At 40.1% G+C, this 13,829-nt stretch overlaps 1 protein-coding gene across 1 annotated transcript in view; it reads left to right on the plus strand.

The window, feature by feature from the left end:
- The window catches only part of MALRD1 (MAM and LDL receptor class A domain containing 1), a 737,846-nt gene that overhangs the window by 263,260 nt on the left and 460,757 nt on the right, over positions 1-13,829 (plus strand). The window contains exon 18 of the mRNA XM_073629748.1: positions 2,272-2,693. Coding sequence (XP_073485849.1) covers positions 2,272-2,693 — 422 coding nt within the window. The remainder of the gene's footprint in view (positions 1-2,271; positions 2,694-13,829) is intronic.

Genomic DNA, 13,829 nt, shown 5'->3' on the forward strand with positions numbered 1-13,829 from the left:
ATAGCAAAGGAGGACTAGTCATTGGCTTATATCCGTTTTCACTGACACTTAACTCTTAATTTGCTAGCAGGTAAAATACCAACAATGGAGTTTTAGATTTTAGATTGCATGAAGGAATTTTCACTGGATGTGGGGATATTGTATACACTTGTGTTTGGATTAAATAGACTTTACTATGGACTTTTGATAAACCTGTATATCTGGTTTAATGGACACTGGGTGTTTGTTATTATAGCGCTGCATTTTTTTTTATTAGATTTATGAACCTGTGCTATGCCCATTAATTAGCCGATATGACTGCACCTGTAAACACATACTGTATATTTATAGCTATACCTAGAAACTTGATTTTAGGACATTATTTACATCAAGCTGATCATATTCATTTGCATTTTAAAAAATATAAAAACAAAAGACTATATTTTCTTATTAAGAGATAAGTTGACTGTAAATGAAAGAATTCCTTGGGGCCAAAACCCTTTAGACTCATTCATTATGTCCCTGTATTTTAATCACTCCATTCTTATCTTCTGCTTAGAATATGTGTATATTAATAAACAGCTCATGTAGCAGATATCTCTGACAAATGAATATTTACATGGAAACAGTTTTTTCTCTGTTAGCTCTTTATAAAGTAATTTTATTTTATGTTTAAAAACTGGCCCCTTAAAATGGCTCCTCAATGTAATTTCCCATATCTCTTTTCGCACATTATCATGGTTATATCCCTTTGATAAACATGCTGATGAATCTAAGTGTGTTCAGATCTTTGGTTAAGAGAATATAGAGTCTGTCTTTGATGTTCTTACAGAGATAGATGATTGTGTTCCCAACACGGAAATTGTAATAACTTAAAAGCACCGGGCTGTTAAGTATACATATATTATGGCAGGACCAGAGAGGCTTGCTTATATAAAGTTATATTGAAGTGCACTCCAGCCATATATTAACAGTTTTGCATTTAAAGTGAACCCTTTCTGTCCTGAAAGGTTACAACTGGTGAAGTCCAGGCACTGTGCAAGTTGTCAACAAAAAACCCATGTTAAACTTTAATGTTAGAATTTAATTTCAAACGTTCGCACCACGGAAATTCTGAAAAATCCTTTGTCTGAGGATTTGCTAGTATCATTATGGACTCAACTATTTTTGTACGAAAACCCCAATAAAATTCTTGTTCAGTTACCATGTCAATATTTCAAATTCAAAGTTTGGGTGTGGGATGCAAATGCGGGTCGCAATATGTATTTTATTTCTCTAACAAAAACCACATTCACACTTTGAATTGTCTTTGTTTGAGCAACATTTTCCCTTATTCTCCTTCAATTTTACTCTACACTACAGTCAAAAACGATCCCATTAAATATTAGTAAAAAAATATTCAATGTTTTTTTTTTTCTAATGAAATTCTACTGGTGTACAGCCAGCCTTAGCCTTCAAACAACATCACCTATCCCCATGGGGCCACATGGATTTTCAGTTTGAAACTGGTCCACTTTTTGAAAACCAGGCTCCAACTGCTGGCATTCAGCTGAGAAATGACTGAGCCTTAGTGATCAATAAAGGATCTGGCATTTTACAGTTGAATATGTCTGGGCCTTGGATATAAGTGGCTCCACAGGGAGACAGGGATTGAATACAATGATAATGAGTGTTATAAAATTCACAGCCAGCCCAACTATGGTGGTTACATTCATAAGTAGCCCAAATATTAGGCTAAAGGCAAAGCAATGTCAAAGAATCAACATAACAGCTCTTTACTATTACAGAAGAAGTGAAGTTGAATGTGACTAGTATCTGTTTCAACTGTAAGTTTAGCTGCTTGCCAGGAGTTATGTAGTTAGGTAATTCACCTAAGACTGCTTTATCCACAGGGTGACAATGCTGCTATGAAATTTCACTGCAGAATGAAGTGTTGTCATCATGTTAAAATAAGTGGAAAACATGTATCTACTGGCACAATCAACAATTAGCAAAACCGGAGTTCTGTAGGAGGGATAACTATCTTGGTAGTGAAAGACTGCATCACAGATGTAATTTTTGATTTTTCCCATAGTGCCACTTTAACTATTGCTTGTGTCTCTATTGGGGAAATTCCCCTCATTTGCTGTTCTCGGGACAATAGTCCTGGAACACGTAAAGTGTGGGGAAACCTGACAGATAAAGTCCTTCAAGTCTAAAAATTTCTAATCCAATTTAATGCCTCTCAAAAACAAGTAAAAAAGTTTCTACTGGAGTTCCTCTTCAATGTCTTTAACCCTTACTTCCTTTCAGCCTCTGAATTACAATGTGACTTTGAAGATGGATTATGTAACTGGGCACAAGACACAGAAGATGACTTTGACTGGACAAGACACCAAGGCCAGACTCCGACTTTAGACACGGGACCTATGAAGGACCATACTTTGGGCACAGTTCGAGGGCATTATCTCTACATTGAGACCTCAGAGCCTCAAATGTACAGGAACCAAGCTATCCTACTAAGCCCTGAAATAGATGCCACCATCAACAACGATAATAAAACCTGCATCTTCCGCTTTCATTACCATATGTTTGGAAGCCAGATCTATTCCTTGGCAATCTACAAGCGAACCATGAGGAACACCAGGGGCCAGTTGTTGTGGCAGGCATTCGGAAATAAAGGCAACAGATGGTTAAAGAAAGTCCTGTACATCAACAGTACTTATCCATTCCAGGTAATATTTTGTATTTTTCCTTTTAATAATCATGTTACATATGTTGTAAGCACAGCTGTAGTGTAGTTCGGAAATCTGAAAAAAGCCATAATTCTAACAGCGAATAAAAATGTATCTCAATAAGGCAGCTGTCAGTATAAAGGAGGAAACCTTTATGGAGAGAATATGGAGGGTTCTTCCGTTAACATCTTTCTAAAAATGCTAGTTGCCTGACTTTCTTCTGTTGCAATTCATTCTAAATCAGTGATGTGTAATGATGATAACACAGATTAAAATCAGAATGAGGTCAGAAGTCCTAAGCTGCATACTTTTTTTACGTTAAATAATGTTCATCGCTTGCAAAAGATGAGTAACAAATACTTGACCCAACAATCCCATCTCACTTTCCAGCTACCTTCCAAATGTCAGTTTTTGGACCCTTGGGATTTGGAATGTTGGTAGAGATGAGTGGATTTTTGAAAATCCTCCTCATAGCATCCACAGATCAATAAAGCAATTCAACAAAGTCAAAAGCCATTATCAGCATGGTATTTATTATGGCATTATTGCCTGTAAAATGCATTATAACTCCAACCCCCCCCCTGTATTGCCTTATAGGTCAGTTGCAATCTGGTAGGGGAACTGATCCTGTAACTATATCTCTCTATTTGAAAGGAGATAGCCTTGATATCGCTTCCAGCTCTGTCCATCTTGGAGTCCAACTCCTTCTATACCAGGACAGGAATACTACCAGGTGCCCTTTATACTTCATTTGCAGTCCTTATGAAGACCTGCAAACTGAAGAACAGAAATCATTCTGGGTTCCCTATAGAGCTATCAGGTAGTTTAACCTTCATGTAGATTAAAAAAACATAAATATCAGTTTTGGGGTTAAAGTTCAACTGAGATTACAGAAAAAAAATTACAGGCAAGTTGACTCAAGTTTGTACCAGTTGAGCTGAGTATACACTTAGAATATTTTCATTCAACCTAAAAAAAAAAGCACAAACGGAGGAATCACCTATTGAGGCCATTGGTTTCTGACAACCACAGCTGGTGTCTGTAAGAATACCTGAACTGTGGCTGCATCTGAATGGATGCAGGCACTGTTCAGCTAACAAGCAGAGGGTGTATCAGACCAGTGGTCACCAACCTTTCGGACCTCACGGACCACTAACCTCAGTTTTGAATCCCGCGGACCACTAGCATGAATTTTACATGCCTTATACACACAATGCTCCGGCTCTTTGCCCCCCTCCCCCTGGATCACACTGCTGGCTTTTACACACAATGCTCCGCCCCCCCCTGCACTATGCATCACGCTTATGCCTTACACAGGCTCATCTCACCTCCTTATTCAGCCATGTACTCAAGCTCCGTGCTCCCTCTCAGAGTCTGTGATCAGTGCTGCCATTGGATGTCCCCTCCGTCTTCACTTCCCACTCTCTGCACTACTCCCAGCACCTCCCTCTGAGTTCACAGGAGCCGAAACTACAAAGGAGCCATCAGGTATCAATTCAGTATTGACTGTCAGCATTGGAAACAACGTTGGGTGGTATACATCAGCCACAATGCTGATTTGTGGCAAAACCCCCTGTGCTGCGTAATTAAAGGGATAAAACATGCAGAAATGTGCATTGTATTGTAGACATGTACTGTATATTTTATTTATTTTGCCCAGACATACCGTTGGACAGCCCTACACTAAAACCAGTTCTGTTATATGTACTCTTAAAACTATGTTTACAGGCAAGCTAAAATTTATTTAGCCTTCACTATTGATTTTTGCCATACATTTTCTTTGTTTGTTATTATCTTTTTGCGCTATCAATCTTTTTTTTGTGAATTATGTGTTAACGCTCTTACTTATTTAATTTATCAGAATAAAATTTATTACACAGGTCATGGGTAAAACCCGAACATTAAATGTATCGTATGTACTATGAATTATATAGCTCCACTGTAATTTCTGAAGCCTTGTTCCTGCTCTTGGGGAAATTCATTTCACCCAACATATTTTGTAAAAAATATTGTTGCTTCAATTACATCCTAATGTAATGTAAAGCTGTGCTCTGTTGCAGAGCTTTGTTCTGGATAGACATAAATGCAAATCCTTTGGCAGCTAAATACCTGCCTTATACAATTTGTATTTCATCTGTGTATTTATCTGTTTGTCTTGAGTTGAGTTTTAAAGGGGCCTAAACCTATGCTAGCATGCTTGGCAGCATGGGTAATGTGAGGGATTTGCTCAGGAGTGGGGTGGGTGAAATTTCCTTGATGAGTTCAAATTAACATGTAGGCTTCCTGGCTAACAGACCAGGAGCAACCTACTGCTGCCCATGTGCCTAATTCTCTACATATTAAGTCCTTGGCTGTGGTTCACCGAACATAAGTTGTATTACACCATATTAGTAGTTGAGTACTACCCAGCCTGACATGCTCAGAAACTGATTCTAGGGTTGAGCAAAATTCCAGGGCAGGCTGGGGGTTTGTATAGAACCCAAAACTACCAGACTTGCTTCAGCTGGGCTTGTTGTCTAATTATCCAGCCCAAACAACCTCCCCCACGTAAAAAAAAAAGAAAAATATTCTGAAAACTGTCAGGTCTGAGACATGCGTAAGTCCCATCCTGGATACAACCAGAAGTTTTTATTAGCGTACTGTCACGTACCCCCTTCTTGTTTTAACCTTGGGACAGGGCATAAGTGAAACCAGGACAAGGCATCTGTAGCTTAACAACCCCCACCTTGACATCAGGGTGATGCCTTAGGCCTCTTTCACATGAACGGCCCGATCGGAACCGCCTGTCTGTTTTTCAGGCGGATCTGAGTGGGTCACCCATTGACTTCTATGGGCAGGCGGATGTCAGCAGATATGTGTCTGCTGACACCCGCCTGCCATCCGATCTGACAGGATACACTGAAAACATTCAGTGTATGGCGATACATTCAGCGGATTGGATGAAAACGGACATTATCCGATCTTCCCATAGAGGACAGCGGGGCTCTGACAGGACCATCTCTGCACAGTGAGCGGAGACGGACCTGTCATCTGCCTGCTCAGCGGGGATCAACGGAGCGATCCCCCGCTGAACTAGCGAAGTCCATCCAATGGATCCGCTCCGTGTGAAAGGGGCCTTACTGTGTAGCTTAAATCTTGAAGATCCAGAAACAACATACTGTATTAATCCTCCTGTTGATCTCTTTGTTTTGGGCCATAAATTTTAACTGCGTTATCAGTTACCACTTCACAGCTAAGCTTTTCCAATGATGGCATATTTTAACTTGTAAGACCTTGGTTTCTTGCATCGATCTGTACTATAAACTCTTTAGAGAAGTCAGGAAAGTATAAAGCTGGCTGTGACCACACAAGGTCTGTTCTAAAGTCCCAAAGATAGCATCAGCTTCAGAGGACCTCTTATTACTGGCAGACTTCCTCCCTTTTGTTAAATGGTAAAGAGGTCCAGCCTCTGAGGCAAAATGAGAAACAAATTGTTGGTAATGACTGGAGATTCATAAGAACGCTTGAACTTGCTTCTTATTAGTGGGGCGCAGGCATTTTTAAATGGCCTCAATTCAGTTTATTTCGGGTTTAATTATACCATCTCCCAATGGCACACTTTTTTAAATGGCCGTAAACCCATTTTCCTGTATAGCATTTAATACAGCTTGAACCCTTGATAAATGAGAGTCCCAATCTGCAGTATAGATGATCATGTCATCTAGGCAAGCAACAGCATACTTTTGATGGGGCCTGGGTATCCTATCCATCGCATGAAATGTAATAGGAGCAGTTTGTAACCCAAAGAGCATCCTCTGATACTAGAGTGCCCCATCAGGTGTTAAAAATGCTGTTTTTAACTTGGCTGAAAAGGGGTTCTGCCAATATTCCATGGTCACGTCCAACGTGGCCGTATACTGTGCTGTTCCTAGGCAATCGATTTATTGTTCGATGCGGGGGAATGGGATAGGTGTCAAACTCGATGATCATATTCAATTAATGAAAATCATTTCAAAATTATCAACTCCCATCTGGTTTGAGCACATTGGTTGAACTAGCCGCTATTGGACCCTCTATCACCTCCAGTAGTATTATTTTTTTTTATCTAGGGATGAGCTTAGTGTTCGGTTTGAATATAACTTGAGATACATGCTTCCTGTCCTAGATACAGTATAACCAAATGGTTTTATTGGCCTGTTGTCACAGTAACTAAATAGAAATAGAAAGGCTAAAATACTTAGCCTTCCTGGAGAAAGTGCTGCTCCAAGTTCTCTTCCATAAGACTCAAAGTGCATATGTCCTGTGGGAAATTTCTGTGCTCCTGCCCGTTGCTTGGCTGTGTCTGGTGATTAAATGTTGGATTCAGAGACTCAGAACAAGTGTGTCAAAAATAAGTGTCATAAAATTATCAGACATTCTTATCTCTATGCTTGTTCCAGAACAGTGACTAAGAAAGGGCTTAAGTCAAAGTATGTTAAAGTTTAATGTATGTTAATGTTGCGAGCCTTGGTTGGACTTCTCCTATAGATCACAGGAGTGCAATCCCTTTTGCACTTTAGTGACCCGTTTTCAGCAGAGAGCAGACTGAAGTCCGCTGTCTGCTGACGTCACAGAAATCAGTCCAGACACTGTGTCATCACGACAATAGAAGTCTGGATCCGCCAGGTAAAGAAAAAATACAGCGCTAGATAATGTGTATGGAGCAGCAACTAAAAACCAAGTAATATCTCTAAGGTAAAAAAATCAAACAAATAAATAAAGTTGCGCTAGAAAAAATGATGGTGAAATAAACATAAAGTATGCAAATACATATATAATTAAATATACTGAATGAATATGATGTGAAAAGCAATGACAAAGTGCAGTAAATAAAGCAAATAATAATGTCCACAATATATAGCGTGAAGGGACAAATACACACAACTGATGTGTAATAAATTCCAAGGTGAGAAATAATACAGTGAAGTATTGAGAAACTCCCAGGGGCTTGTATAGTGGACGAATGAATCCCAATAGCAGAGCGCCAATCTGTATGTGCATACCCTTACCAGAAAAGGTGGACCCCCTCCAGTGCAGGGTCATGTAGGCAGACAGATTACCCTCTGAAAGGAGCTGTAGATGTGTAGATATCTGGTGTCTCAAACGTCCGGTTCACTCAGATGGGAGGAAAAGTCAAACGGGGGGAGGAAAAATACCCGATATACAGCTTCTCTGGCTCTGAAAAGAGACCCACTCGAGCTCCACCTTTTCTGGTAAGGGTCTGCACATACAGATTGCCGCTCCGATATTGGGATTCATTCGTCCACTATACAAGCCCCTGGGAGTTTCTTAATATTTCACTGTATTATTTTTCACCTTGGAATTTATTACACACCAGTTGTGTGTATTTGTCCCTTCACACTATATATTGTGGACATTATTATTTGCTTTATTTACTGCACTTTGCCATTGCTTTTCACATCATATTCATTCAGTATATTTAATTATATATGTATTTGTATACTTTATGTTTATTTCACCATCATTTTTTCTAGTGCAACTTTATTTATTTGTTTGATTTTTTTACCTTAGAGATATTATTTGGTTTTTAGTTGCTGCTCCATACACATTATAGTTCAGTATGTTCACATTATAGGTCACTTATATTGTGCACAATTTTTTTCTTTTTTGGTACCACCATCCCTTTTTACTTGGTATTCCAGCTCACGTAAGGACGAGGGGGGCTACTTTAGGAGGATGGATGTTTTTGAATACAGATCCTCAAGAGTTGTCAATAAAGAGAGTGTTTTTGAGGCTAATGGGGAACCAGAGGGACACTTGGGGGGTCCCTTCATGAGACTTAAAAATCTCATGATATCCGAAATACATACCCATTGGGACGTTGTGTTTTTGGAACAATATGTCACTGACTCTATGGTCCCCCGTAGTCTCAGGTGGGATGTAAGCCCCCAAAGGGGAGAGCTGGATCTAGAAGAGTGGTTTAAATATTTTAACTCTACAGGCGTCAAGTTTTTAGGATTCCTGATTCAAAGGAATAATAATAAACTGATACGCTTGGATGGGGAAATTAAGTTGATTAAAGAGAAACTTTTACCCCATATTAATAGCGAAGAATACAAAGAACGCTCTAGCGCCTTCAAAAAAAATTATTAGAAAAAGAAGAAATGGAACAAAAAAAGAAAAAAAAGAAAAAATATAATAGAGACATTGGCGATTATAAGAGGGGTGTAGTCTTTGACTGGCAGAGTAAATTCCCAGTAGGAGAAGGAGATTGTGTGACTTATCCAAATGGGCCCCCCCCTTCAAGCGGTCAAGTATCCGTAAGCCAAATAGAGGATAGGAACAATAGCCCCTATAGGCCTAGTCTTATCCAACCTCATTCCACAAACACAAGAAGAGTGTCTTACAGATCACCGGTCAGACACCAAGGGTCTTTCCCCTCACGGTCCATGACTCCAAGACGTCCCACAAATGACCCCCAAAGGAAACCTTTTAATCGGAAAACAAAAAAGAATAAAAAACCCTCCCATCATAAACAAAATAAAGAATATAATGATGGCTTTTATGAGGAGGATCAATATGGCCATAATCCATCAAGAGTACCATACCTAGAGGATCATTATACTGTCCCCACGCACAATAGATTCCAACCTTTTAGAGATAGCGACCGCTACTATGACGGTGGATATTATCCATATGGGGAAAACCAATATGGAGAATACTACACACCAAACCTTGGTAGAAGGCCCAATACCCCAATCAGGAGTAGAAGACCTGACCAACCTCCTTGGTATCAGCCACCACGCTCACGTAACAGAGATCATGATCAGGGCCCTCCTCATTATCCGCAATGGGATGAGTACCACCAATCACAACCTTGGGGTTTTCCCAGGGTGGAACAAAAAACACAAAGACCCATAGAACACAAAGGGGAGTCCGAGGGGGGCGGAGGTCAAAATGCAAAAAGGAAGAGGGAGTGAAAGGACAGGGAATCTTCAATCTAAGTAATGTCACTCTCACTGAGGCTGAAATCTCCCTCTTAGATAAGGGCCTTAAATTTGCGCCCCCTAGGGCCTTAAATAAATTCGAGACATACATGGATATTCACAAATATACCAGGAAGCTCAATGTTAAGAGATATATGCTATCCAATCCTATCAGTACAAGGAAGCCAAATTCTACTAACATTAGGCATTCTGGCCTTGCCAACGCTTCCCTCTTCAATCCTCCATGTGGCCTTTCCTCATCCATTAAAGTTTTCAGGGATGTTGTTCTGAGGGACTTGGATCTTCTTCAAGTTAAACAAGCTAGGATGTCCCGACAGCTTCAGGTAGGATTGGACCAACTATGTAATCAGAAAGAGTTGGTCATTAGGCCCGCTGATAAAGGGGGTGGAATTGTGGTTTTAAACAAGAATGACTACCTTGCAGAACTGAATAGGATAGTTGACGATAGGGAAACCTATATTCCACTCCCTTCTGATCCACGTTTTAGATACAAAAAGGGACTTGAGACTATTGTCAAATATGGTTTTGATTCGGGTATCCTAAATAAAAAGGAGAAATCCTTTCTTGTACCCATTGCCTCTAGAATTCCCGTGATATATTATTTGCCCAAGGTCCACAAGGACCCTGTTCACCCCCCCGGCAGACCCATCATTAGCGGGATTGATTCCCTCACTGCTCGGGTGGGCCAATACATAGATGGCTTTCTTCAACCGCTAGTGAGATCTGCGTATATTAAAGACACGAAGCACACCATTAACATCTTAAGAGGTTGTGGATACAAAGAAGGTTTCTGGCTGGTTACAGCGGATGTGACATCCCTGTATACCATAATTCCACACAATTGGGGCCTGAGATCAGTGAATTATTTTCTGCGGAAGGATACCACTTTGCCCACTAGGCAAAGAGAGTTTGTTATGGAGCTCTTGGAGTATGCCACCACGCATAACTTTTTCTGGCATGAGAACCAATACTTTCTTCAGAAAAAGGGTAAGGCTATGGGGGCCAAGTTTGCCCCCAGCCTGGCAAATCTTTTTATGAGCAAGTGGGAGGAGGATGTCATCTATGCCAACAAGAGACCAGAGTTGGTCCTGTGGGCCAGGTACATAGATGATGTCCTCCTCCTATGGGATGGTACCCATGAGTCTCTTCAGTCCCTTATGCCTTCTTTAAATAACAATGATCGAGGCATAGAATTTAAATATGAGGCCAGTCAGCACACTATTAATTTTCTGGATTTGAATATCCGGAGTGAGGGTGACACTCTAGGCACCTCCACCTATTTCAAAGCCACGGACCGTAATTCTTTTATACCCAGAGACAGTTGCTACCACTGTCCATGGTTAGATTCGGTCCCTAAGAGTCAATTAATCCGCATGAGAAGGAATTGTACTCGAACGGATGACTGCACAAGCCAAGATATTAAAAGATAGATTGAGCAATAAAGGTTACGATCCTACTATCTTAAATGATAAAATCGAGGAGGTTCCCAAGTTGGATCGAGAGTCTCTTTTGACTGACAGACCCATATTGGCTGGACGAGATTCAGACAATCTGATCTGTCCTTTTATCACATGATACTCTCAACGGCACTTTTCTGTAAAGAAACTCATACAGAAACATTGGCACATAATAAAAAATGATCCTGTGCTTGGTGATGTGCTCCCTGATAAACCATGTGTTGTATTCAGGGGAGCCCCTCCTATTAAACTATTAGTGGCCCCCACTGTTTGTAATCCACCTACATAAGCCCATGTTCTTTCAGAATTTGGTTGGGTTTTTAGGTGTAACAACTGTGCCGTCTGCTCTATCAATGCTATTAAAACCAGAAAGACCTCCAGAATAACAAACCACACATTTCCAATTAAGTCTTTCATAACATGCTCTACCTCGTATGTAGTATATCTCCTGACCTGCCCATGCAGCCTTCATTATGTAGGCCGTACGGTACGTCCCCTGCAGGTCAGGTTAAATGAGCATCTGGGTAACATTAGGAGAGGGTTTATGGGTCACCCACTCTCCAAACACTACCTAGAGGTCCACCAACAAAACCCTCATGGTACATCTATGGTTGGCATAGATAGATTAAAATTATCTTGGAGAGGGGGTTCCAAAAGAAGGGCCATTTCTAAATTAGAAATGAATTGGATTTATAAAATCAAATGTCTTAGACCCTCAGGATTAAACGTCGATATAGAAATTAACGCTTTCATTGATAATTCTCGATCCTGCCCAGACTCTGGTTATATATGTGATGTTGTATTTTGAAATTTATCTGGCCCCCTTTTTTACTGCATATTTTTTCTTATTTTTTCAATTTATTTTTTCAATTTTTTACATCAATTTTTTATATGTACTTTTATATTCAATACTACAATAAGCTAATATTCCATATAATTCATGAAGTTGAATATATTTACATTTCCCAATTGCAAGCGTATAGATTTTTGTGGGGGAAATATTTCAGTCTGATCTCTACTTCCCTCTTCGCTCCTTACAGAGGGTAATCTGTCTGCCTACATGACCCTGCGCTGGAGGGGGTCCACCTTTTCTGGTAAGGGTCTGCACATACAGATTGCCGCTCTGCTATTGGGATTCATTCGTCCACTATACAAGCCCCTGGGAGCTTCTTAATATTTCACTGTATTTCTGTATTATTTCTCACCTTGGAATTTATTACACACCAGTTGTGTGTATTTGTCCCTTCACGCTATATATTGTGGACATTATTATTTACTTTATTTACTGCACTTTGTCATTGCTTTTCACATCATATTCATTCAGTATATTTAATTATATATGTATTTGTATACTTTATGTTTATTTCACCATCATTTTTTCTAGCACAGCTTTATTTATTTGTTGGATCCGCCAGGTGCCTGGACTAATACCTGTCTCAGCCTTTCAACGAGCCGTTGAGAGTCTAAGACAGCCACTCCCCATCCCTCCACAGCTCAGCGCTCCAGTGAGCATGGGGGAGCAGAGCGGAGAGCTGCTGATTGACAGTCAGCAGCTCTCTGCTCAGGGAGCTGTGAGAACAGCATCCACCTAGGTAAGTATGATGGTTGAAAAACCCCCAAACCCATACTTCTCTTTTAAGGAACATATATTCCTAAAAGCAAAGGTCAGCAATGGCAGCCAAAGCTGGACTGATTTGGCCAGCTCTGTATATTATGTTGGAAAAGTGACTCTACTATTGAAATCAGCAAAACTCTGCTGTCAGTGTGACAACAGAGTCACAGCAATACACAGAGTTCAGTGCACTGGCTGTCAAAGTGACAGCAGAACCATGTTGATTACTTTGATAAACCAATATTGTAACCCCGTGCCATTCCCCCTTCACCACAATTATCCCAGACTGGCAACGCTGCTGTCTAAATGTACCCCCTGTGCCGCTAATACAGGAGATGTTACTGGCCAGATCAACAGGGAACAAAAAGAGGAAAAAAGCATAAGAACAGAAAATGAATGCAGCCACTACATCTAATGATAGGTAAGCTGCAATATATTACATTTTAGGTTTTGGGTTTACTATCGCTTCATGCTAATGGCTAGTGTGAGGGGTTAGGGTAAAGATAAGTGTAACTCATTTGCCCTAAATTGGTTTTACATGCACGTTAAATAAATGTGGTGTGATAAATTAAGATAAGACTCAATAACAACTGAGCCAATTCTATTACTCTGAAAACCAGTTTACCGCATTCACCCATCCATATATCCCCTCCATCCATCTATCAGTCTGCCTATCCATCATGTCTTACTTCTTCCACCTATCCTTCCATCATATTACCTACCTCTCAGCTAATCCATCGATCAGTTCATTATTCCATCCTTCTACCTGCTAATGCATCTCCACATCCAAGTTTTTATTCATTGTTGCTACTCCATCACCTGTCAGCCCATGCTTAAAATTAAAATTCATGATAATTATTTTGTACTATAAAAGTGAGAAAAATATTTAATGGCTCTCATGGTTTACTGACTAAAATCCATAGATTCCCATCTAAAGACTCAAGAAGATTATCGAGTTTCCATACAACCTGTCGGAAAACGAGCATTTCTCAATTATTAAGAAAAAGAGCACCATTTGTACTTATTGAAGTTATAAATGAGTTGTGAAATGATCTTCACGGTATCTGCTCCCAGTGAACTG

The sequence above is a fragment of the Aquarana catesbeiana genome, linkage group LG05 (genome assembly GCF_042186555.1).
Source record: "Aquarana catesbeiana isolate 2022-GZ linkage group LG05, ASM4218655v1, whole genome shotgun sequence".
In the NCBI taxonomy this organism is placed as follows: Eukaryota; Metazoa; Chordata; class Amphibia; order Anura; family Ranidae; genus Aquarana; species Aquarana catesbeiana.